This window comes from Pipistrellus kuhlii, unplaced genomic scaffold, assembly GCF_014108245.1.
Source record: "Pipistrellus kuhlii isolate mPipKuh1 unplaced genomic scaffold, mPipKuh1.p scaffold_m20_p_3, whole genome shotgun sequence".
Classification (NCBI taxonomy): Eukaryota; Metazoa; Chordata; class Mammalia; order Chiroptera; family Vespertilionidae; genus Pipistrellus; species Pipistrellus kuhlii.
Window position 1 is genome coordinate 7,829,166 of NW_023425529.1, and position 27,111 is coordinate 7,856,276.

Genomic DNA, 27,111 nt, shown 5'->3' on the forward strand with positions numbered 1-27,111 from the left:
GGCACATCACCAGTAGGGGATGTGCAAGAGGCAGCTTCAAAAAGTGTTAAGGTCATGAAAAACAAAGGAAGACTAAAAAAATGCCAGCAGATAGGATGACCAACTACAACAGAATGAAAATGGAATCTTGGGTTGGATCTTGGAACAGGAAAAGGGCATGAATGAAAAACAGAATCCAAGTAAAGGCTGTAGTTCAGTTCACTGTACTAATATCCAAGTACTTAGTTTTGACAAATGTACTGTGTTTATATAAGATGTTTAGGTTGGGGGAAGCTGAGAGAAAGGTATACAGAACCTCTCTATGCTGCCTTTATACTCATCTATAAATCTAGAATTATTTTAAAAATTAAAACTTTTCAAAAAGAGACTCTAGCTGCCGTCCCTAATGGGAAATACTGCTGATAGTCCACCCCAATGCCATTATGGACTTGTGGATAAGAGACAGGCATGTGTGCATCATAAAAAAAAACTTCAATATTTTTTATCAATCTGATGTGCTTAGGATTATCATATGGACCAAATATATAATGCTTTTCTTCTTATGAAAATTTTTGATTTATCATGGTAATCTATACATTATTTTCACAGGTTGATATATTGTATCTATACAGCACAATGTTGTATATGACTTCCTTTAAAGCGTTCTTTTGAAAAAGAATTAAGAAATCCAGGTAAACAGGGATAAAAATATTTTAATCATTGAAATACATTGGTAAATTGAGTAGTTTACATTGCAATACTAAGAGGATACACATGTCATCATCAAATTGAAAACTTTCCAAGTATCCTATTACCCATCCTTCACAGGTCCTTGAAATAGTATAGGATTAACATGAGGAGAGGCTGTGACCGTTCGAAGGTAGAAAGGGAGACTCAATGGCTATGAAGTGTTTTGTAGTCACAGAGCCTGGAACTAAAGGAAACAGGAAGATAATCAAATGTGTCTACCACATGCCAGTTTCAGTCATTTATCTTTAATACTGCAATGTCATACATTGTCCCTAATGAAGGAAATTCTCTGACATTTAAATAAAGCTGAAAACCAAATAGTAAAAAAAGGGAAAGAGATAACAGTAAGAGTCAATTTAACAATTCTACAGCTAAAAAAATTAATGTGAAGTAGAAATAGTGAGAGATAGCAGACAAATATATTATTTCAGGTAATTCGTCTATTGTGCCTTATTATCTTCAGTTACAAATAGAAGAAGGACTTGGTTATATAAAAACTATCAAAAAAAGCATCCGTGAAAAGACGTCATCTCCATGAGCCGGGCTGAGTGGCCAGGATGGGAAGGCTGCAGGCGCAGAGCAGGCTGGCGGGGCAGCAGTCTGTAGCTCGTCTTTCGTAGGTGAACCGCGGAGAGTTCCATATGCAGGTGTACTGTCTAACTCGGTCCTTTCCAATAGCACATGGTTCCATATGCACCCATGGCTTTAACCACAGACTTAAGAACTCTGGGGAGGTTGGGGAGGCAGGTGACTGTTTAGAATTTCCTTGGAAATGTCTGCACATTACAGCGTCTCTAAATCTTGATGAACAAGCTCTGAAGATAACAAAGAGAAATCATTAGCAAGCTTGAAAAGGTACAATGTCAATAAAAATATATCAGCTGCCTGGCCGGCATGGCTCAGTGGTTGAGCATTGACCTATGAACCAGGAGGTCATGGTTTGATTCCCGGTCAAGGCACATGCCTGGGTTGTGGGCTTAATCCCCAGTGTGGCAAGAGACAGCCAATCAATGATTCTATCTCATCATTGATATTTCTATCTCTCTCTCCCTCTCCCTTTCTCTCTGAAATCTTCCTCAGATTGCTATATTGGTTCCACAGCAATCTGAAGGTCTATCAATTATTTACTGGTTTTCTTTTAAGTAAAACACACGTTCAACATTCACTTACTGTTTACTTAAGACTTAATGCATAGCCAGCGCTAACCACTGACTTATATAAAGACACAAAGTCAGGTAGAAGAGAAGACTCATAAACTTACAAATAAAACATGTCATAATAACTCCCCACACTAGCTGCATATCAGCATCACCCAAGTTAAAGTACAGACTGCTCAGCCTCAGCCCATCCCTTCCCTACTTGGGCAGACCCCTGGGAGGGGTCCTGCCATCCACATTATGTCAAAGGGGGATGCTGACGTAGCTAGCTAGCCCATCCATTGGCATCTGAGAGCCATCCCTTGAGCTCCTCTGTACTGGCACCACTCCACATCCTTAAGTGGGCATAACCTTCACCATCGAGTCATCTGTAGAAAAACTACATGTTTGTATCATGATATAAGTATTCTTAAAACATTCTGAAATCACTCCCCAATTTGCTTCAAAAAGCACCCAAGTCAACTTTGAACTTTGGTCATGAGTGAGTTCTGTGGCTTTATTTCAAAAGAGATTTTACGTGTGAAGGCACAAAAACATGTCTCCACTCCTCTGCATACAATGTCTTTCTTTCCAAAGAACAGAGTTCTCATCAGGGTTTCTGCCCAGTAGTTTAAGCCCGAAAGCCATGGGTTCAGCTGTGTTACAGATAAGCACGGCATGGATGCTTAGCAACCAGGGAAAACTGACAGCCTTTCAACTTAGGAAACGTTGCAGGTAATTCAAAGGAGGCCAAAGAAGAAACCAGAATCAAGCCGGTTGTGTAGAAACAGGGAAAACTGAGAAGAGAGACAGATGGCAATAAAATAACATACATTTACAGCTATTAGTTGTAAGGAAATATTCTAGCCAGTTGTCTAAAGTTAGGTGGGCTGGCTTGCGAGCAACTATGCTAAATTGTTATCAGGGAATTTTAGGTGAACACACAAAATTTAGCAATCATCTTGCCTCCTCTGAGAAAACTAAAAGTGAGAGAAGCTAAAGGATTTGTCTAAGATCCTGTGTTAACAGAGCTACGGAGTCACCTAATACCTGTCTACGTGGAACCTTTTCCCACTCTATTCCCTTGCTTTTTAAATACACCCTGTTTTCTTCTCTCCCCCCCCCCCCCATCTCTCTTCCACCCCCTCTCTCTAAAAACATGTCCTTGGGTGCGGATTTTTAAAGAAAAAAAAGGGGGGGAGGGGATAATTTGCCCAGCTCATAAGTGAAAGAGGTTGAATTCAAACCCATGGCTGTATGGCTCTCCCTAAAGGGAATGGGCTACCTCAGGAATCTCAAGAGACAGAGCATTCCTGATCACTGGAGGTTCAAGAGGCCAGATGCTATCCAGCATGACGGAAAGGCAGAGGGAGCCACACATCAAATGTGTTGTCAGAGCAGGTGGGCTGAGGCTCTTGCCTCTACTGAAAGGCTGCCTGGTAAGTTTCAGAGGTAATAAATGAAGTTATTTTCACCTGTTCGTGTTCAACTTATTATAATTCTAACTCCAAGCTCTTCGCCAGGACCCCAGGTCCACGGTGCATCCTGTTTAGACAATGTTTTCTTCTGTCTACGTTGAGCATGCTTTATGACATCCAAGCAGTAAACTGGGCCTATGATTTTACTATTCTTTGCCACATAACTTGTCACTGATGGATTGCCCATCTCCACTGAACTTCTGGTACCGAGACATCTCTTCTAAGTACATTAACTAACTCCTGGCTGTTGTCAAACACTTAATGTTGATCCTAACCTAAACCCCAGCCCTAGCCTCTCTAGTCTCTCCCTGACTTTCTAAGGTCCTAGCCCCTTATCGTGGTAAGCAATGAAGAGTGAAATCTCACTGTTTTTGGTAAACACTTGGCTTCCTTCTATTAAATGAATTAAGTTTCAGTTGAAAGAAAATAAAAAATATTTTAACACCTGAAAAGGAAATTGATCTGATCATTAAAGACTCTTTATAATAAAACATGTTCCGTTCCATAGATTTACGTACAAGATGAACCAATTCCCTAATCTTGAAGTCCAAGATTTTTAGAAATACATAATAAAATAGTATCTATAGTTCATTCATCAAGGCTAAGTAAATATCCAATTACTTAGAAAAATATACAGTACCTCTTGATTATTGTCATGTTATTTTCTTCTAATCTTAAAGAGAAAATTAAGAAAAGTTAAATATTTAGAACATATTCTAGTTTCTTATAAAACCACAAAGAATCGTGACATACATTATTTACTAATTCAAATCATAAAGTAGAGAAACAGCGATGAGGAACAAATAAATAACGTATGCTAAAATTAATGTCATACAGCCTTGTGTGCACAATAGATAGACCAGTATTAATGGCTCTTTAAAACTCATGAGACAACTGTGCAGTGCCTATAAAATCAGCACTCTTTACCACAACCCTCACTTCAAAGTTTACTTAAGCAAGAAGCTATCTGTAAGATTGCAGTCACACCTATTATCAAAAGCACTACGTTCACCCCACAATTACTAGTGCTGTTAACTTTTCTTCATTTAATTGTACAATAGGCAGTTACTTTTCCTCTAATCACCAGACTGATTACCTTGTATGCCTTACATATAAGAATTTACTTGTATGTTCTACAAAAAAAACCATAAACTGAAGGACAGACACATTACCTTCCATTTTCACACTGATCAACACTAAAAATTAAAAATGAAACATACCAATACCCCTGGAGCATAACCACAAACAGAGGCTAAATTATGACTCTCATCACATGAGTGGTAATTTCAACAAATGATTCCAAAGAACAGATACATGTTTCCCTGCTACTCAGTAATATGTGGGTTGAGTCAAGCAGGCTGAAATTTAAATTTCATATTTTTCACAAAACACAAAATGTATCTTTAGAGAAAATAAACATCACGTGATTTTGCTTACTTTTTCTAACTGTCTTCGTTGGATTAGATACCATGTTGACAGCTTCAGATGGGAGACCAACGTACACTCCTCCGTAGTTTCTTCAAGGAGTAGATATAGAAAAATCAGGCCAATTTCAATGGAACTTTATATTTGAAGAAAGCAATAGAAGCATGGAGTAATTCAAACAATTACAGAATTATTAAAATAACTCATGCTTTTTCAAAAGTAGAATTCAGACTGTTATTGCCCTTGGGAATGCAATTTTTTTTTCTACTAAAAGAAGCTACATGAATAAAAGAAAGCTGTATTGAGTTAGTAGAAATTTTAGATATTTTACTTACAATAGGAAAGAAAAGAGATATAGAAATAAAAATCAGTGGAGTGACGTAATATTTATCAAGAATTCCCAGAGGCCAAAGTGATATTCGATGCTATCAACACGCAAAAACATATCAGCTATAGGTAGACATAATTATAAAATTCCAAGACAGAGAGCTAAAGAGTAATGAGAGCAGGGAGAGTGAACTAGAGGAGGAATGGGGGGACAGAGAAGGCTGAGAGAATAAAGGGAGGTCACCTGGAAACTACTACAGGCCACGTGCACAGGTCAGAAACCAAATTTGCTTGAAAGAGGCAAAGATAATGAACCCTGGGCAAGTTCTTTTCCAGATCACATACTCCACGCCAAAATGTTGTCTTGGTTGAATCTCTACTCTATTGGTAGTGTGCTACAGTGTTAAATTAAATTTGTGAGTTAAATTAAAGCACATTAAATTACATCCATGAGATGTGGCCAAAATTATTCAAATTAAAGCCAGCTTAACTATTAAACATACCTCCTCTTGTCATCTTCTGTTAACGAGTCTTCTGTTCTGAAAGATCAAAAACATTTGTTATGAGCGGTTTGGTTATATAGTCAGAGATTTCATTTTTGGTTATGAGAAAAGGGACAGTGAGTTAAAGTCTATTTTATTTCAAGTTCTTCCATCAAGTATCTCTGTTACACAGTGTTCTGGCTCTACCTCAATCATTCATACACTAAAAAAAAAAAAAAAAAAAAAAAAAAAGGATGATTTTCTACTTAACAAACTATGCAAACCCAGCAAATGCCAGAAAGCTCAACTGCAAACAAAATTAAATGCTGAGGGCAGCCAACATTGGGAAGAGCACAGAAATGAGGCATCAGGAAGCCCGGGTCTTCTCTCAGCTGTGCCACCCGCCCCCTGTGTGACTGACAGGCTGTGGGCAAGTGGCCCACCAGTATCTCATTTGTAAAATAAAGTGGTCGACCAGATGGCTCCAAAGATCCTTTCCAGGGTCCTAATACATTATGATTTTGTGTTTCTCATGCCAGTTCAGTGGAACATCTCCAGGTATGAAGTATTTCTTTAATGCAAAACAACCTCATGTCAATTACATCTTTTTTATCTAAAACACACACACACACACACACACACACACACACACACACACACCTCCCACCATTTCATACATGATCTACTGCAAAGAGGAGGAGGAAATGTTTAACGGGAAGTTTATAGAAGGAATCACTACTATAAAATTCACAGCCCCTTTCCCGGTATAAGGGGAACCCATATTCTGCCAGAATTCCTTGGCATATTTCTAAGAAGATTAGGAAGCTTTCTTTGATAGTTAGCATGCATATGTTACTTTTCTGAAAGAAAAGAAAAACTCAACAAGAACCAAACATATCTGGCTGAACTCAACCTACAATTCTTAGGGGCTTCAGTCAAGAAGAAAAGCAGCCTGGATGGCATGGCTCAGTGGTTGAGTGTTGACTTATAAACCAGGATCACGATTCAATTCCAGGTCAGGGCACATGCCTGGGTTGTGGGCTCAGTCCCCAGTGTGTGTTGTGCAGCAGGCAACCGACCAGTGATTCTCTTTCATCACTGATGTTTCTATCTCTCTCTCCTCCACTCTTCTCTGAAATCACTAAATATATATTAAAAATAATAATTAAGAATTTTTAAAGAAGAAAAGCAAACTGAAAATATCTAAACAGCTTCACTAAATCTTCTAACTCTAGGGACTGTCTAGAAACTAATTGTGGGTTCACCCACTTTAAAGCTGTAAGTATTCCAAATGTATATGCACGTGAGATTTTACTTCATTGCAACAGCCAGTAAGTCCCAGTCTATAAAGGAGGGGCTTGTAAAGGTGGCAGTTATCTGTTGCACATTGGCCATGCCCACAGCTGATACTCCAATTGAGTGAGGGAGGTCTCATTGATCCAACTCAACACATAACCTGCCCTGGCCAGATAATTACCAACTTCATTTCTTCTTGCTCAAGTTGGGTCAGTTTTTAATTCAAAGGTGTCAAAGTCATACTGGGTTAAAAATGGTGTTATGCTCATCGAAGTGGCATAACAAAGTGTTGTTTACTCCTTGTAATTAAAATGGATTTATAACTTGTTAGAATACGTAATAGGAAAATGATGGTGACAAACTTGTTCAAGATTATTAGAAAGGTTTAGTTGGTCCTGGGTGATGAAGGTTATCATGAAATTATTTTTGAAGTTGTATGTAACTGATAGATTTGGACATATTTTCTGCCATAGCTAACCTTGTCATATCCAGTTATGTATCTGTTTATTTTAATTCTTTTCCTTCTTAGTTCTGCTTAAGGAGAGTCAAGGTTCTAAAATATATTTTAACTTGCCCAAATATAACAAAATCACAAATAATTTTATTCTGTTATATATTAATTATTCAATATCCTAAAAACCTAATCTGTATTCATATGTGTCAGTAGTTTGTAATGGCATTCAATTAAAAATTTTATTCATTCTAAAAAAATAATCAACAACCTTACATATCTAACTGGCAGGAAGTTATCATGTAGCTACCATATTTATTGGATAATAAATTAAGCTTCAGATATAATACAAAATGTGAAAAAATACTACTGATACTTATGTCTATTCTTTTAAACCTTCAAATAATTTATAATGCCTCCCTTTGTATATATGCCCCCATGTATAAGATTGCTGCTTCACCCATTCCTTCCACAAACAATTATCCTGCAATATGATGACTAGAGACCAAAGACTAAATGGGCAAATATGGCATCATCAGTGAGTCCCTCTCATGTGTCAGGTACAGTATGAGGCACTTCATCCCATCAGTGCTATTCCTCACAACAACTCGAAGAGTTCAGACCTGAGGAAATAGGTTCAGAGAGCCATGTCATTAATACACACGCAAGACCAACAAGCAAGACCAACACTGACCTAATGCCCCTGCCACCAAAGCCACACTCTGCATTCTAACCCACCACTCTAATCCGCCTTTCAAATAGGAAGATGTAAATGTAAATAACACTTCCAGTGACAAACCAACAAGGTGGCTTCCCCTAAAGTGGAGCTCCTTCCCACTCTATCAAAAGCCTGAGCATCACCACTGGCTCACAGCCTGCTGTGCGACTCTCCCTGTTAGTGCTACATTATTTCCTCTAATCCTCACTACTACCCTGCAGGACAGGTGTTGGCCACATTTTAAAGATGAAAAACTGAGCTCTGAATGGTTGAGTAACATACCCAGAGTTACACACCTACATAATAGAGTCTGAATTCAAATACAGGCTAGTGTGATTCCAACTCCTGCTCCATAAACCGTGAGCCCACGCTAATTCAAACCAGAGAAGCACCTCATCTCCCAAGCTGGGTCTTCCCAATTTGTACCATCCCACTTAAGGAAAAAGGAATCAAGATGGTAGAAGAGTCTTAGGCAAAGTTTCGTTAGCATTAGGAGAAACCTCTAGCAGCTGCCATGGAAAATCCATCTTCCTAGAACTTGACAAATTGCTACAAAACTCGTTTTTATCCAAGAACCAAAGCTGCTTTGATCAGATGTTACATTAGAATTTATCCACCTAAAGAATCAGATCCACACTGCGAATCAGTCGGAAATGATAGCTGGTCCAATGTAAACTAAACCCGCCCTAGCCGGTCTGGCCCAGTAAATTGGGTGTAGGCCTGTGGACTGAACAATCCCAGGTTTGATTCCAGTCGAGGGCACATCATCGTTGGTATTTCTACCACTCTCTCCCTCTCCTTTCCTCTCTGAAGTCAATCAAAAAATATTTAATGAATAAAGTGAACTAAATCCCCTGTGAACAGATAGGTCCAAGCCATTGTGTTTTGCTTCCCGAGGACCAAATGCTTGCTCTGATCATGTCTAAGAGGACAGCACACTACCAGCTGGGATGATGTGGTCTGGCCCCAACTCCACAGGCTGTGGCTTCAGGAAAAAGAAATGGCAGCAACAAAGCTTCCTGGTTAAAGGAAGGCCCAGAACTGTTGAGCTGAAGGCCCTGAAAAACCGGTGGAATTGCCACAAGGTTTCTATTGGTGCATGCAAGAGCCACAAAATCCTCCTCCTGGTGTGGGGAACTAGCTTTTCTAAAAGATCGGGGGGTTATTTTATATTTTAAAATATTTTATTTTTCTGGAGTACACAGCCTTCCTTTTCAGTAGATTATCGATATAATATGTTGTGCCTTTCATTTTTTAAATAATTTATTATTTTTTTCAATCACAGTTGGCATACAATGTATCAATTTCAGGTGTACAACCCCGTGATTAGACATGCATATAATTTATGAAGTGATCACTCCAATAAATCTGTACCCATCTGACACCATACACAGTTACTGCGATATTACTGACTATATTCCCTTTGCTGAACTGTACCTCCTCCTGACTGTTTTGTAACTACCAATCTGTACTTCTCCATCCCTTCATCTGAAAGGCTCTTTCTTGTTGGTATGGGAAGAGGATACCATCGTGAGGCAGTTCAAAACAGGGGGGTTAAGTTTATCGGACCATTAAGCAACTGAGCGAGAAACTTAAGTCTTGGGGATTCTTATCCTTGGGAGTTTCAGGTCTGCAATGATGCCCTGGCTGTCCGAACACTGGGGCTGCCCGTCTGAACACCATTTTAAGATATCATTGTGCTTGTTTCCTCTCACAAAACACGTTTTGAAAGATTTTGTGATCAACTGGCCTTCACAGCAAATGCACTGATGTTTTCTTAGACATACAGATGCCAAAGGGAGCTCGTGATGAGGCTGGGATATCCCGGCTCCCACCGGGAGCTGATGTAACGGAATTGGTGAGCCTGTGCGGCATCAGTGTGGGCACATGCAAGCTTCCATTCAGTTTCTGAGGGAATGACATTAGCCCATCGTGGTCCTTTTCCAACCTCACAAACGCAGAACGTTCAGGTGAGGACCCCGCTGAGGCCAGCGCCTCCCCACCAGGGAGCTCTGGGATGAGCCAGTGTGCTTCCCTGAGGACTTGATTATTTTTCTTTCCTGGTCACTGCAGCTTTAGTGGGAGAAGGGTGGCCACTGGGTGGCATGCAGCTGTGACGGCTGGTGGATTATAAAATCTGTTCCCCAAACCATGAAGAGGGAAGGAGGGAGAACAGAGGGAAGGAGGGAGAACAGAACACAAAGCCACCCCTCCCGGCTCGGGGTGAACAGCAGCATGGACAATCTAGAAAGTCCTCAGAAACGGGCCTCATGACTCCACTTTGTGCTGGTGCTGGAGCAGATCGGGAAAGGCAGCGAACAAGATGACTTCACCCGTGAATCTTCCCTTAGAGAGGAGAGCTCGGAGATTAAATTATTCCGTGCTGGAACAGATCAAGTGAAAACGAGGCCAGTTCACAGCAGATGAATTGGAAAAGAGGCCAAATGCTCTGCTGTTCTTGATAACACTACTCAGGGGTAACGGGTCCAAGTACCGCTATGACTCAGCCGCCCATAAGCTTGCTCCCTCAGAAAAGGAGCAAGTGGACTGGACAGACATCAGCCAGGATGAACCTCCTCGGGGTAATGCACTCCTAAATAACAGTTCTAACAGCGTTCAGGAGTCAAGGCCCAGACACCAACAAGCAGAGGCGCTGGAGATGAGAAATGCTGAAGAATGAGGAACTACCGCAAACGGGGAAGACGCCTTGAGAATAAGGCTTCTACCAAGAGAGCCAAAAACATAGGGTTATAGGAGGCAAGGGACCAGGTACCATACACCAAACCACCTCAAAGTAAAAAGTGAAAGGTAACTTTTCCCAGGTTCCCTCTCCGCTCCCCTGCCCTGGCCCCAAGGTCACCGCTAGGAAGCCAAAGGGGCTCAATGAGGGGGGAAGGAAACTAGCACAAATTACCAAAGGCCCAAGGGTGACCCAGAACAGCCATGTGGCACACCAAGGCAATACGTGCTCTTGCGAGACATGTGCTGGGCATGAAGCTACGTCTCTCACCACCAAGTGCCCACCCGCTACTCTGTGATGCTGGGGCTGGTTCTGAAAATCACACTTTCCTCTGCCATCTGGCTCCCTGGCAGGCTCCACCAAGGAGATGCTGGAGATCAAATGCAAAGGAGGAAAAGGACTAGAATCCTTCTAATCTTTTCTAAAGATTCTAAATCTAGGATTTTGTCCAGCTTGGGTGCTGCTCTTGTCAGCATCCCCAGCAGCTGGTTTCCGTGTCCCGAGCAGGACCCTTTACTCTCCTTTTCTGGTCACTACAGCTCAAGTGGGGGATGGGGGCAGTGGCTACTGAGTGGCCTGCGGCTGAGATCACTGAGGGATTTCAAGAGTCAGATGCATCGCCGAAACCAGTCTGGCTCAGTGGATAAAGCGGTGCTCTGCGGACTGGAAGGTCCCAGCTTCAAGTCCTGTCAAGGGCATGTACCTTGGTTGCGGGCACATCCCCGGTAAAGGGTGTGCAGGAGGCAGCTGGTCGATGTTTCTCTCTCATCGACATTTCTAGCTCTCTATCCCTGTCCCTTCCTCTCTGTGGAAAACCAATAAAATAAAATTAAAAAAAAGAGTCAGATGCATCATCTCCAATCTGGAACACCCCATCTTCCCAGCAGCAGCCAGGTAGCACTCTCTCCTCCGCATCTGGGCCCCAGCCCCTGAGAACCCCTCTTCCTCCAGCTCCTAGATGTTCATAACCCCAACCTCTTTCCTCTGTCACTCCAGCCTGAGCTCAGGTAGCCTCTTCCCGCTATTACTAGTTCTGTTCATCTCGGCCTTCCTTTCTGACATTTTCAATCCTCCAACATCTGCTTAACCAAGTCCTCATAGTGCATTCTCTGCCAGAATGGTTCATGACTTCTCTTAATATATCAGTTGGCAGCAAGAATGGGCTTCATTCCACCCACCAAACCCGTCTCACTAACACTTCTAAAGTACTTGTCACTTTCTATTCATCAAGTCCACTTACATACATTGGATCAGTATGATGTGCTGTGTAGAACAGAGGATGGGACACAGAGGCAAGACTGATGGTATACTGTCAGCCATGCCAGGAATAGCAAGCTGCTCCTGGTAATCTTTGCAGACTGGCTCAGAGATAAAGGATTTGCCAGACCAAAGGGTGCATAACAGAAGCCAGGGCTCTGCTGGTTATTTTCAATGAAGACGCCATATCTTGTACAGCAGCTGAAACTGAAATCACCTCTTCATGAGATTAACAATACTCCGAAGTCACTCTGTAAAATAAGTCTGCCTTCTGCCCAGGCCACTCAGGCAAGTTCAATGGGGCCAGGAGAGGATCTCCATGCCTTTGTTTTCCCAAGTCTTTTGTGAGGACACTAACTTCTGAAATTCCCCCCGGGATGCAGTATTCTTTTGTTTGTTATCCTGGTAGGGAGGGGAAATCCCATTGGCTTCCACTTAGCCTTTCCTACCAAGACAGCCTTACGTCAGCAGCCAGAGGGCCAGTGTGGGGAGTAAGCCAGATGCCAAATATGTCTTCTCCAATCATGAATTCAAGAACTAAGAAAATAACCAGAGCACGGATCTGCAGACTATTACACCCACTGTAATTCTGAACATTAGCCAAAATTCCATTTTTTACCCGACTACCATAGGCCCACACAGGGACTGGTGGATCATAATGGCATATATGTGTGTGTATATATATATGTATATATATATATATATGTGTGTGTGTGTATATATATGTATATGTATATGTATTTTATTGATATTTTGCAGAGAGGAAGAAAGAGGGATAGAGAGTTAGAAACATCGATGAGAGAGAATCATCAATCAGCTGCCTCTTGCACACCCTCTATTGGGGGTGTGCCCGCAACCAAGGTACATACCTTTGACCAGAATCGAACCTGGGACCTTTTAGTCCACACGCTGACACTCTATCCACTGAGCCAAACTGGTTTCAGCTATAGTGGCACTTTTGGTATTAATATAAACTCAGAGCCAGTGTCTAGAAATGTCTAAAAAGTCCAGGTAACTTTTGTTTTTAGCTCTGGGCACAGTTGCACATGAGCCCCTTTGGTGAAGACGGAGAATTATCTACAGCACATGCCTATAGCCATGTTTAATGTTCCCTCAGGGAGCATGGCCTCCCCTTTAATTAAGGGGCTCAGTGAGTACTTTGCGTCTAGAAACTAAGTTTCTATTGTGATGACTCAAGTCACGTTCCCAACTCCCAGACCAGAAGTTTTCCCCTTATAGAAATACACAGAGGTAGAATATTAACCTTTTAAAAGGCCATCCATCTAATTCATCCCAATGGAGACTGATCAACTAGCTATGATCAAAGATCCTTCAGGATAAAACATTTTTTTTAAGATTTTTAAAATTGATTTTATCGATAGAAAGGAAATGACGGGGAGAGAGAGAGAAGCATCAATGTGAGAGCAAAACATGGATCAGCTGCCTCCTGTATGCCCACTATCCCGGACCGAGCCCAAAACCCAGGCAAATGCCCTGACAGGAAATTGAACTGGCAACCTTGCAGTGATGAGACAATGCCCAACCAACTGAGCCCAACACTTGGCCCTCACACAAGTGTGTCAGAAAAAGAAAAAAGAAAAAAAGGAACTAACCATCAGCAACCACAACCAAGCTTACGGTTGGATAACTTCAGATTTCAAACCTGCTTTCTTCTATCTCAGTTTCCACCCACGACCTGTAGCCTACTTCCTGTGAACTTGCTAATGTCTTAACCCTTCTCAGACGGAACATCTACACTGACTCAGATCCGCCAGGTAACTGCATGCCTGTCTGCTTCACACTAGCTCTGTAGATCCTTCCTAAATGAACCAGACAGACCGAATTTCTCTCTGATTTCTTCAAGTCAAGGGTCCAGGAGGTGGGCTGCCTCCAAACCAGTTATGTGGCTGTGGTTGCTATTTGGGGCGAGATGGCTCTCTTCTCTGCCTCTCCTATTTATCATTGTATTCTGCGCCTTCCTATTTAAAACAAAGTATCTGTACAGAATACCTAAATCTGTCCATCAGTTTATAGCACTATGATTTCCATCTTATCAGTAACCATCACTTTAATTTAAAAAAACCTTATCCAGCTTTGACAAGGTGGCTCAATTGGATTGTGCCATACACCAAAAATGCTGCGGGTTCGATTCCGGGTCAGGGCACATACTGAGGTTTCAGGTTTGATCCTCTGTTGGGTACATGTTTCTGTTTCTCTCTCCCTCTCCCTCTCCTCCTCCTGTCCTCTCTCTAGAATCAATGTAAAACTTATCCTTGGGTGAGGAGAAAGAAAGGAAGGAAGAAAGGGAGGGAGGGAGGAAGGGAGAGAGGGAGAGAGGGAGGGAGGGAGGGAGAAAGGGAGGGAGGAAGCCCTAGCAGGTTTGGCTTAGTGGATAGAGCGTTGTACTGTGAACTGAAGGGTCCTGGGTTCAATTCTAATCAAGAGCATGTACTTGGTTACAGGCTCCCTGGCCTTGGTTGGGTATGTACAGGAGACAACCAATCGAAGTATCTCTGTCACATGGATGTTTCTGTCTTGCACTCTCTCTAAAAATCAATGGAAAAATATCCTCAAGTGAGGATTAACAAAAACAAAAATTTTAAAAAGAAAGAAACTTTATCCAGAGTTACTATCTATACTAATAAAAGGCCTGTGGCAGTGATGCCATGCGGGGCAGGGTACGAGTTGGGGCGGCCAGCTCAGGCAAGCAGAAGCAAACTACTAGTGCACGATTTTGTGTGTGCTGGGCCTCTAGAATCAAATATAAACCACTACTTTTTTCTTCCTCAGTAACACATGATAGTCAAAATGTTTTCTTCACTTATTTGCTTAGTTTCTGAGTTGTATACTACAACAGTAAAAGCGCTAACTAAAGGGACCTTAAACAGGGTTTCAAAGGCAAAATAATGGGACCATGGAACGGATCCACTGTGTGCACTCTCAGGAACAAATACAGATGACAAATGTTAGACAGAAGCCCCCCCCCCCCCCACATCCAATTAGCATCTCCTAACTCATCCTGGCTATAGCCTGCCTTAAAATGCACAACGTTCTCACTTCCCTAGCTTTTCAGACATAACATAGTTATGTGGCAAAAAAAAAAAAAAAAAAAAAAAAGAGAGAGATTTATTTTTTATTCATCAAAAAAAATATTCTAAATCTAGAACTATTCTTATTAGCAATGATCTAAGAAGCTGAAATCCAGCCTACAGTCTTTTCTTTTTCCATATTTGCAGTGCCATTAACTGAGTTAGACAGTAAAAATTTAATATAGAAGCCTCTGCAGACTTTGAACATAACTATCTTCTTTTAGTTATCATTCATTGTAATATTTTGGCATAAGTTTATTAATTGACAATATTGACTTCCAGTCAACACCACAGTTCTCCAGATAAAGTATAATTATTTAACTTTCTTTATAATGTTTTTATGACGGCTCCTGCTTTTTAGGGTGCCTCTGATCAAGTCTACCAAGCAAATACATTTGATTTAGGATCGAATTAATGTTTTATCATGAACTGTTTTGGCCTATACACAAACCTCATTAATTTCTTCCCAATTTCAAAACTTCTTTGGATAGTCACCTTTAAGCCTCTTCCTTAGATGAGCCCCTTGGCAATATCGGTCCCTTTCTTTCTTCTAGAATGTATTATGGGAGAACTTGAGTAGCATTCACTCCTTGTATGGGGCTAACGGATCAGGAGCTGCATTACAATTCCCCTACCCCTCTACTGCTCTCCTAAGAACCACGTGGAGTTGGGTTATTTCACCACTGGCTGGGAAAGTGTCATTTGCCATAAGTAAGTCAGGATTGTTCTCTCCGCCTCCTAACCTAAAGAACCCTTGCTTTTCCCTGATGGTATCACTTTTCCAGAACCTGGAACATATGCTGCTTGTTTTCTCATATCCCAGAGTCTCCAAACAGGAGATGGAACCAGCATGCTCCCAACCTCCCCACAGAGCTCTTTCACTCGGGGCCAATTCTGCCTTCGCTCAAAACCTCTCCCCTGAAGACCTTGGCTTTCTTTCTAAGCATCGTGATCATCCAATCGACCTCTTGCCTCACATTTCACTGACTTCCTCTATCCCAACAATTTTAATTGCGGCTCTAATAACTTACTCCCACTGCTGCTCAGTGGAGCTTGGTTCCTGGAACTACTTCACCTCTGACATTTCAGAGGAGAAAAATCCCACTCCATAAAGGGGGGAAAAGTCTTCCTTCCGTTGTTCCCAGTCCCAAGACCTCTGCTGTCTTATTGCAACTTCACCTCCAGTCCATACACACACACACACACACAAACACACTCTCCATTCATCAGCCCCATGGGTGTCCCTTCCCCTCTCTCTAGCCCATGCCTTGTAGTCAAGCATTTCAGCAACACTTGCTGGTCTCTATCCCTGGAGGAAGCCACCCATCTACTTTATCTCCTCAAGGTCATGTTCCGCTGGGTCCTACCCAAGGAAAATCTAACTGTGTATAAATGGACACCCATTGGGGCTGTGTGATTCCTAGGAAGGCAAGGCCCTCAGGCAATGGGTCTTCTGCCATCAGGTATTCACTACAGAGGCTCTGCTAAATATTTTCAATAACACTTAAACCATCCAACCCTCTCTAGCATTTACAGGGGGCAGCAACGCATATGCCAAGTATTATAATAGGACACAAAATCTACTGTACCAATAACCATCATAACCCTCGAGCAGTTAGTTAAGCGCTCTGCCTCATTCCTCATTTGCAAAGTGAAATAGCATTATTGTCCCCATCAGACTGCAATGGGTGTGGAATGAGATAATGTACTGGAAGTGTTAGAGTCACTATATAACTCACAGCCCTCAATCAAGAGAAACTACTAACTGCAGAGGATGATGGTGATGATGAAGATGGCCACCCTGCACAGTTAGTGCTATTCCAATTTTGCAGGTAAGAATACTAAGGACACAGCCTCACACTGCTGGAAGCCAATTCCAGCATGTCATAATTGCAAGAGTTTCCTCGAAAGGTTGGCGGAACTTGGAGACTCAACAAGAGCCAAGTTACCTATGTTATCACCTTTGGGAATGGCTAAAGGCATTTCCTCAAACCTGAAAAGGATGATTGTTTGCTGCCAGACAGCTCAGGGCATCTTAATTTACATGTTGTTGCCTCCTACTGGCCAAACAGGTAGGTTATTTCCCAATCTGACAATGGATTCTGTAGACAAAACCCTACCCTTTGAAATGTATATCTCCACCTTGCCTTAGGACAAATTGTGTTAATAAAAAGCAAGGGGTCCTGAGATAATGAGAACTTGGCTCCTTTAGCTAGGCTCCTCTGACCCCCAATGCCTTTCAAAATTATCTTTCATCTCTGGACTCTTACTTAATCTATACACCAACGTTAAATGTCACCCAATGTCCTTCATTAATGAGCTACTAACTGCAGAGGATGATGGTAATGATGAAGATGGCTACCCTGCGCAGTTAGTGCTATTCCAATTTTGCAGATAAGAACACTAGGGACACAGCCTCACACAGCTAGTAAATGGCAGCAGATCTCTCTGTTCCCCAAACGCATGCTTTGCCATGCTATCCCCACCAATCCTCCACACCCTGCCCACTACTTCACAGAGCATGGGCCCATCAGACACCCTCTGGTTAGTAACAAGGAACAGAGAGCTGATAAAAGTGCTTTACATACAGAAATTAATTAAGGGTTCCAAGGAAACTCAAGTCTGGAGATTCGTAATTTCATTTTTTTAAAAAGACAGAGTTACAGCATGTTTTATGTTAACTCATTCCAAGATAATTTTCTCTCCAGCTGCCACCTTTCATAAGAATAAAACTGCTTTGTCAAGAAAGGAATCTTAGTGAAATGTCACTTTATAAGTTTTAAATGAAAGAAGCACTTAAGTTATCTTGCTTACAGTGAGTGGCTATGGTCTTTTACTTTTAACAGCAACTACTAAGTCTGAGTCAACTTGCTTAATAGCATTTCTTATTTGAAACATATTTATAACTACTGCTTAAAATTTTAAGTTGAGCCTTTTTTTAATAACATGAAAATTGGCCTACATGGAGAAGATGCTTTGTTTCTGCCTGCCCAGTTGTAATTGCCCCCATTCTCGTAACAACATCCCAATTTTTCATTGGAGTGGGAACCACTCTCCCACTTTTTGGCCTTATAGAACTAATGGCACTGATTGGCTACAGCAATGGGCACATGACCTAGGCCTGGCCAATGAGAAGCTCACGTTCCCTGGCCCACTGACGATTTCAGAAAGAGACACAGCCTCCCCCTAGAACTTTTTTTTTTTTTTTTTTAATATATTCTATTGATTTTTTACAGAGAGGAAGAGAGAGGGATAGAGAGTTAGAAACATCGTTGAGAGGATCATCGATCAGCTGCCTCCTGCACACCCCCTACTGGGGATGTGCCCGCAACCAAGGTACATGCCCTTGACTGGAATTGAACCTGGGACCTTTCAGTCCGCAGGCTGATGCTCTATCCACTGAGCCAAACAGGTTTCGGCTCACCCTGGAACTTTTAATCAAACCACAAGGAAAGAGAAGCTCTTTTCCCACAGGAATCATTAAGCTGATAAGACATAAACTGGCATCTCCATCGCCACTTGGGGAAAGCTGCCTGAGCCTGGAGCCAAAAACAGGAAGGTGGAGCTGAGGGCGTTCGTTCCTGTCATTTGATTACCTGAACCCAGATCGTGAGGCCAAGCCCCTGGAGCTTTTCCGTTACACGTGCCAATAAATTCCTTTTTGTTTGTTTGTTTAAGCCAGTTTAAACTGGGCTTCTGCCATCTCCATCCAAAAATATCCCAACACAACCTGTTTGTGCCAACGAGCTAAGATCATTCATTGCCGTTTAAAAAAGCATGGCTGATCTTTGCAGGTTTGTGAAAGCGGCCATATGTCATCACATTGAAGCCACTTCTGTTTTGTTCTGCATGTCACTGCACTGAGATTTAATTTTAAAGAGACAGAGGGAGGGAGAAAAGGGAAGGCTCACTCCCAGATATGCATGTGAGTCTGTCTTAAGGCGATTTAATTTTATATATCTTCACCCATGCATTCCTCCTTATCTAGAGTTTCTAAGGTTAATCTATATTTTTAATCCTTGTCGCCTGTTCTAACACCTATTTCCATCAATTATTTTCTCCCTCGCCACAGATAACCCCCTCCCCAAACCACCCTCAGCTTTTCTAACTCTACTGGTTTCAACCCTTTAGCCTAAAAGTACACCTACCGTGTTTCCCCGAAAATAAGACATCCTCCGAAGATAAGACCTAGCGCACAGAAAGATAAGACATCCCCTGAAAATAAGACCTAGCGCAACTTTGGGAGAAAAAATTAATATAAGACACTGTCTTATTTTCGGGGAAACAGGGTATATATCCTCTGCGCAAAAATTAAATAAAAGGGTAACAGACTTCAATGTACAAGGTCAGACATACACACAATTGGGCAGAATTAGAAAAAAATGGAATAGTGTAAACTATTAATGATGGTTGTCTCTGGTGGCAGAATAACAGCTGATTTTTTTCTCTTTTAACTTTTCTGCCAGCCTGCTTGGCTAGGTAGTTGAGCATCAACCTATAAACCAGGAAGTCATGGTTCAATTCCTGGTCAGGACACATATTGCGGGCACGATCCCCAGCAGTGGGCATGCAGGAGGTGGCCGATCAATCAATGATTCTCTCTCATCATTGATGTTTCTCTCTCTCTCCCTCTCCCTCTCAATATCAATTTTTTTTTAAAATCTATGGGGGGGGGGGGAGTTACAATCTCATTCTTCAAATAGCACTTTAGTCATAAACCAAATGATAATCTCGATTTGTACATAGTACAGAAAGTATTTCCATGTCTCTTCGGCCATACCTACATATATCTAAAGGTCATAATCATGAAATGAGTGTGTTCCTTAGGAAGAGTTTAGCAAATCATAATATTAAATACTTACACATCTTTAGCCGCTCCTGCAGGGCCTAGGGGAGAAAAAAAAAAAAAAGTAGGTATGTATTCGTGAGATAGTATTGCCACAAAATTTTTCAGCCCCCCACCATAGAATTTAAGCCCAATACCCAAATAAAATAATATTCTACAAGATGACTTAAGAATATGGTGCTTTATTTCAGGACAAGGGGGACAAGACAATCATAAAATTCAAATCCTAAATTTAGAATTTATTCTGCCCATATTTAGCAATTCCTATATATTACAAGGAGGTGGTTCTGGAGGGATTTTACAGACCACCTAATCCAATCTTCTCATTTTACAGAGAAAGAGACAGATGGATTTGAGAAATATTTTCTTTTCTTTTTTTTAATATATTTTATTGATTTTTTTTAATTTATTTTTTTACTGGGAGGAAGGAAGAGGGATAGATCAGCTGCCTCCTGCACACTCCCTTCTGGATATGTGCCCACAACCAAGGTACCCGCCCTTGACTGGAATCGAACCTGGGACCCTTGAGTCCGAAAGCCGACGCTCTATCCATTAAGCCAAACCAGTTAGGGCGAGAAATACTGTCTTTGCTAAGCCACAGCCCTTCTAAGCTGGTGCCTATCTGGCATTGTGGTATGTCACACTCTGCACTAGTCACAAAGTAAAGCAAAGTCAGGAGCCAAAAAGGTGACGTCCTTCGTGAAGGAGGAAGTATCAAGGTCACCAGCCCAGCTCCAGAGGAGTCACATAGGTTTGTAAGGGCGCTCACACTTGCCACGGGGCCCTCCCATTTCTGCTTCCCACTGACTTGCCAGAAACAACCCATCTCTTCTGGACCCCAGTCTTATCTCTCATCACAGGTTCCCTGCCCACCACACATTGTCTCCACACTCCCTTCTCCTAGTCCCCTTACCTAGCGACACAGAGCTTGGTTCCAACTTTACCATCCACGTAACAGCCAGTGTCCTTCAACCTCTCAAAACCTCACTTGCCTCCTGTGTCAAATGAGGGTAATAAGAGTAGCTTCCTCAAAGGTTATGAAGATTAAAAAAAAAAACACACAAAACTATACATTTAAACACGGCACAAAGTCTGGCCATAAAAATAGCTCAGTTGTTATTATTAACAGTCACATTCCACTTCATATCTCGATTTCCATATCCATGAAATGGAAATTAAAATAACTTCTGCGCAAATCACAGATATATCAAAAGAAAGAAAGATGTGCTACAGAGTAAGCAAGTGAGTCTGCAGGGAAAGTTACTGCCAGGACTCTGCCCTGGGGATACTAATTTAGGACTGTCCTGCTGCAAAATCAAGACTGTGTATCAAACAAATACGTTTAAGGCTTTGACCAAACCTGAATTTTGTTACAAACATAGCTCCTTCCTTCGGGGAAGGGAAATATTGCTGTGCCACAACTATCATTTATATAAATAAAGAGTGCTTTGGCATCTGAGATCATAAAACCAAAAAAATCCGAAAACTTAAAAAAAAAAAAAAAAAAAAAAATCTTAACATAAGAAACACTGCCAGCAGCGGCGTAACTTGAGATAGAGAAAAAATAAAGGATTAGTGCCACCAAAAACCGTGAAAATGAACATTTTATTTCAAAGTCAAAACAAGTATGAGAATCTGGAAGACAGTCCAGAATTAAAATAATACCCTTATTTTCTCATTTTTATTTGCATGGAAAAGGACAGGGAATTGAGGGGCTTGGTGTGGTCAAGAAAAGGGAGAAACACAAGTACCAGAAACTTGATTCTGTGAAGTGTTACTGGGAAAAGAAAGCCGAGACCATCCTGAGGACCGTGACCCCCTCGGCAATGAAGGGCCACCTAGTGCAACCCACAGGGAATGAGGAGGGGGCAGAAGCCACCCCCTCCATCTCAGCGGGGGCAGCAGGCTGGCAGGAAAAGAACACCCTGGGATCGGAAGGCAGACGGCCCGTCAAGTCCTTGTCCCGATATCTGTCTTTCAGCCAATAGATGACCGTGCTTCGGTTCCTAACGCCGGTGGGTGAAGGCCCCTGAGAAGACAGCTCAATAATGTGTGTGAAATTAGCTTCCAAACAGCACCGTGCTGTCTAATCAGCACTTATTTTTATCGGCCACCAGGAACCCTCCATCCACTTCACCTCGATTGCACCGGCTCCGGGCACCCAGGGGCCTCTGCCCAGCTGGGTTCTCCATCTCCCATCCCGGCAGCCACGGCAGAGGCCCGGAGTCACCTCCCCAAAGGAAGTCAGAGATCGTGTCTTTGTTCTCAAATGTCCCTTCCTCACATCGCCATCTATGTAACGATGGAGACGAGGGCAAAGGAGTCAGGAACACTTCTTCAAGGACATACATATAATTATAATGCATACTTTGTTTTTATGAAGGGAAGGAAATGTGCAAGGTAAGATGGTATTTTAACTTTACAAGGGCAGCTAGTACATGATCCCCGGACACACAACTTCTCAGGGGGGAAAAAATGACAGTCATTGGGAAAAAATTGCTATTGTTGAAAACCCCCAGCAAAACTCTCAGAATATCTAGCAATATAAAACATGAAATATCTTTGTTCAGCAAAAGTATGAAATCACAAAATAGAATATATATCGTGCCAAAACCGGTTTGGCTCAGTGGATAGAGCGTCGGCCTGTGGACTGAAAGGTCTTGGGTTCGATTCCGGGCAAGGGCATGTACCTTGGTTGCAGGCACATCCCCAGTAGCGGGTGTGCAAGAGGCAGCTGATCGATGTTTCTCTCTCATTGATGTTTCTCTCTCTCTCTCTCTCTCTCTCTCTCTCTCTCTCTCTCTCTCTCTCTCTCTCTCTCTCTCTTCCTCCCTGTAAAAAATCAATAAGATACATATCTTTTAAAAGTATATCATTTCCCTCACTGCAACATTTTAATCACCAAAATACTGATCATCCTTAACAAGACATAGGTCTCTAATTTATGCAGAAAAGTACCTGGGTTAGAACTATTGTGTGTATGGTTCCCGGGATTTGTCATTTATTAATCAACTAATTATAGTGGTGTGTGTCCACCTCCTTCCAGGCCCCGGGAACAGAGCAATCATCCCTGTTAGCGCCACTTCATTTCCTGCCAAAATGACTCTCCTTTTTAAAGGCAGCCCGGGTGTATTAACATAATGGCCTTAGGAGGAGTAGAGGTGAAACAAGGTAGCTATGTGTCTCCTGGAATAAAAGCACCACAAAAACAAACGGGCCATTAGTTTTTGTGGGTCAAAGAGTTAATGACTATTTTCCAACTGTGTGAACCATCACCATAATTTTAAATACCTTCCTAAAATGTAGCAGGGGGGGGGGGGGTTCCTTTCATGCAGCTCTAGTGACAAAAAGTAATCGTAAGTGGGTGCAATAAGCCAGTAAATTTAAACTGGAAAGTGAAAATCCTGTCTGAGTTCAGAGAGCCTTTCTAACAAATGATCAAATCTGAGGATGGGGCTGGGGATGTCCCCCCAAAAGTGTGAGGAATCTGGGGACACAGTGCTTGTGACTGGCACCTGGGGGCACCGAGCCCTTAAACCTGTGGCGACCGACACTGCGTGGAGTTAGTGTCAGACCCGACTTGAGCTGGAGGACACCCAGCTGGTGTCGGGAAAGCGGAGAACTGGGTGGTATCAGGAGAAAAAAAAACCTCAGATATCCGTCAGGCTTTACAAAATATTTTATAAAAATGTGGTCTCCTACTAAATGAGACTCGGAACCACCTTGAGGTGCTTTATGAACCTCAGCAGGATGGAACTGTGCTGTATGTACTTCAACCAGTGGTTATTTACATCCCGAGTACAGAGTTTTTAATGATATTTTCTTATATTCTAATCTTGTTGAAAGCCTCCTGTATCAGTGTGCTATGGTTGCTGGAACAGATCGCCACAAACTGGGCGGTCACTGGTGATGCTCTGAAGTTCAGGAGGACAGGACAAAACCAAGGTATCGGTTCCACACTCCCTCCCAGGGCCACAGGGCAGATTCCACCCCTGCCTCTTGGCATCTGTGGCCGTGAGCATCCCAATCCTCCACATTGACATTCTTCTTTGGCAGAGGCCACTTTACTCAGCTCAAACTCATACCACCTTCTTCTCTCCTCTTCCTCCTCCTCCTCCATCCTCCTCCTCCTCCTCCTCTTCTTCCTCCTCCTCCTCTTCTTCCTTCTCCTCCTCCTCTTCCCCCCCCCCCTCCTCCTCCTCCTCCTCCTTCTCCTCCTCCTCCTCCTCCTCTTCAGTTTCTCATAAGCACACATATCTTCAGAGCATCACCAGATAACCTAAGATGAACTTCTCATCTCAAAATCTTTAACTTGATTACATCTCAAATGTTCTTTTTCCAAATAAGAGAGCATTCACACATTGAAGGATTAGGACATGGACAGAACTTTTTAGGTTATAAAAAGTTCTAAACCTTCTTATCTCTGTCCCCACCCCACTCCTTCCAAAACAGAAATTCTCTTTTGAACAGAAATATATAGCAAAGTTAATATTTGAGGGAGAATTAAATTTTATATAACTTGGCAAACAGAGACAAAATTGTATTCCTAATGAAGGATAAAGCAAGCCAGCTACAAGATACATCAGTTCAGTAATTTTCATCTTGGTTCCTATACACACATATCCCTTTTCAACCTAATCCAGTCTTACAAGTTAAAAAGAGTGAGCTAAATTCCCAGTATGTTTTTATTGTTTTTCAGATTCATATACTTATTGTTATGAGTTCCTCACACATGTCTAGTTCTAATACAAAAAAAAATACTTATCTTTGTAAAAGAAAGATCACATACATTTTTACTTTTGAAAAGGTAGTCTAATTTATGCCTTTTTTTCATCACCACTCTATATGCATTTTATAAAGTTGATGTAATATACTGGAAATATTCACACAAGTAAATGAACTGTTAAATTATAGTTCATTAAATCATATTTATTTTTTCAAACTAAGTGGTGATCATTTAAACACACATACCAAAAAACTAAAATTACATACACAAAGAATTTCTAAAAAGTACTAAAGATGTATGTCTTCTTTCACCATAAATTATCAGAAACATAAAATGATGATGGTTCCTATGGGAAATAATAAAAATATGCAGGAATGTTTTAATCTTTATTTGCTTTATAAAAGAGCCCCTCTGAGAACTGCAGAACATGACTACAGAAAAATAAACAAAATTCTCCTTAATTCTGACAGCTTGCTAGGTCTCCTCTGACCCACAATAGTTCTAAAACTATGTCATAGTCTCAGTTTGGCCCAAAGAAGTAGAACAACAGCTCTTCAGTTCATCCAAAGCAATGTTTATTTTTCAAGAAGCCAACAAAAGACACAGATTCATTTCTTCAATGGAGAAAAAACATTCAGCCCAATGGGTCCTGGAAATACAAAATTATGTTAATGAATGTAGAAGGGCTTACAGAAAATCTCTTGCTTACAAGTTTTCCTGAGGAGTCACACATTAGGTAGGTAAAAATTCATAAAGGAAGGCAGCCATGTAAGTACAGACCTAAGGTAATGCATTGACATTTAGCTGCTATAATTTAAGCCATGTCTATGTTGAGCTAGAAGTGGCTCATAGCAGAATTGAATAATTTACTTAGGTCACCTTTATGAACCATTCACGTGATTTCAAGGTCAATTCTGGGGATTGGAACAAGTGAACTTCCTGATTCTGACAGACCAGTAGTGGTGCCTGAAAGAGGTATTTCCACATTTCTTGTCGTTCATCATCACTTGAAAGGAGGTACATCCAAGAGGATATTGATCACCTATCTCTTCCTATCTCCCCTTTAGAGGGAGGTAGTTAAGTAGCATCTCCTTCCAGTTCCCAGGCTTTAACAGTTTGGGTTCATTTTTACTTCCCCTTCCTCCTTCCTCCCTGACAGGAAGTCCACCCTTAGCCTGGCTGTCTGTCCTCCAGGAGTGTGTGGCATCAACTGGCATCAACACCTCCACCACCCCAGACCCTCCTCACTGCACTGATCCCAGAGAACAGCTTTAATTTATGTCACCCTATATGCTAACTCTCTCTTTCTGCACCAGCTGTGAATGTCTTTCCCTATGTTAATAAATAGCATTTGAGCCCTAGCTGATTTGGCTAAGTGGATAGAGTGTCGGTCGGCGTGTGGACTCAAGGGTCCCAGGTTCGATTCTGGTCAAGGGCATGTACCTTGGTTGCAGGCACATCCCCAGTAGAGGGTGTGCAGGAGGCAGCTGATGGATGGTTCTCTCTCATCAATGTTTCTAACTCTCTATCCCTCTCCCTTCCTCTCTGTAAAAAAATCAATAAAATATATTTTTATAATAAAAAATAAGTAAATAACATTTGAGTATTTAACAATATACAAAGCACTTTACATACATTAACTGTTCATCTTGACTCAGTTCCATAGTTACTCCTCCATTTTACAGTTAAGAAAACTACGGTACCAACAGTTTAAGCGAGTTGCCCACAGGCATGCAGGTGATCAAGGATGAAAGCAGGACTTGCCTCTCTGTCCTCCTCACCCCCATCCTGACCACTCTTACCTCCTCCCAAACTCCCTGTAATCACTGGCACTCCGAAAGCCGGGCAGGCCAGGCTTCTCACCGCCTGGAGATGCACCAGGCCCATCTCCGTCCCTCTGATTTAATACAGCATTAACAATGCCCTGTTTCTGTGTCTGCTATTCTAGTTCTTACCTACGCTTCAAAGTCACGTAAATCCAACTTTTCCCAAGGAGGCCTCTCAAACGTTCTATTTTGTTCTCTCAACTGCTATATCCATCACAGTGTCCCCACACATTTTAGGACTTAATTTTGCATTATCTCCCTCCCACCCCCAATATACTCATTCATTCGATAACAACAAATTTTTGAGGGTTAAAAAATTCCTTTGAAAGTTTGTTTGTTGGTCTGCAGCAAAGGTGGGGAATATCTGGCCCGAGGGCCGTGTAAAGTTCCCGAAATCCTTTGGTCTGGCCCTGCCAAGGCATGAGGGTTGAGTCCATTACATGCCTGACCAAATATAGCACGTTAATTTTTAAACTGATCATTGTGTATGGCCCATGAATGATGCTATAAATATCCAAATAGCCCTTGGCAGAAAAAGGTTCCCCACTCCACCCCTGGTCTGAAGGCTGAGGGAACAGCTATGAA

The 27,111-nt window shown here is 41.8% G+C and overlaps 1 protein-coding gene across 4 annotated transcripts in view; it reads right to left on the reverse strand.

Moving 5' to 3' along the window:
• Positions 1-674: 674 nt before the first annotated feature.
• CUNH12orf75 (chromosome unknown C12orf75 homolog) overlaps positions 675-27,111 on the reverse strand; it is a 32,158-nt gene continuing 5,721 nt past the window's right edge. The window contains exons 1-6 of one of the 4 annotated variants that reach the window (XM_036456841.2): positions 22,112-22,268; positions 19,991-20,015; positions 5,599-5,634; positions 4,781-4,904; positions 3,984-4,016; positions 675-1,542 (exon numbers count right to left, since the gene is read on the reverse strand). In XM_036456841.2, coding sequence (XP_036312734.1) covers positions 4,002-4,016; positions 4,781-4,904; positions 5,599-5,634; positions 19,991-20,015; positions 22,112-22,166 — 255 coding nt within the window. In that variant the 5' untranslated portion in view covers positions 22,167-22,268 and the 3' untranslated portion in view covers positions 675-1,542; positions 3,984-4,001. Of the gene's footprint in view, positions 1,543-3,983; positions 4,017-4,780; positions 4,905-5,598; positions 5,635-19,990; positions 20,016-22,111; positions 22,269-27,111 lie in introns of those variants that run through there. The other 3 variants (XM_036456842.2, XM_045587561.1, XM_045587562.1) reach the window with 3 other exon arrangements.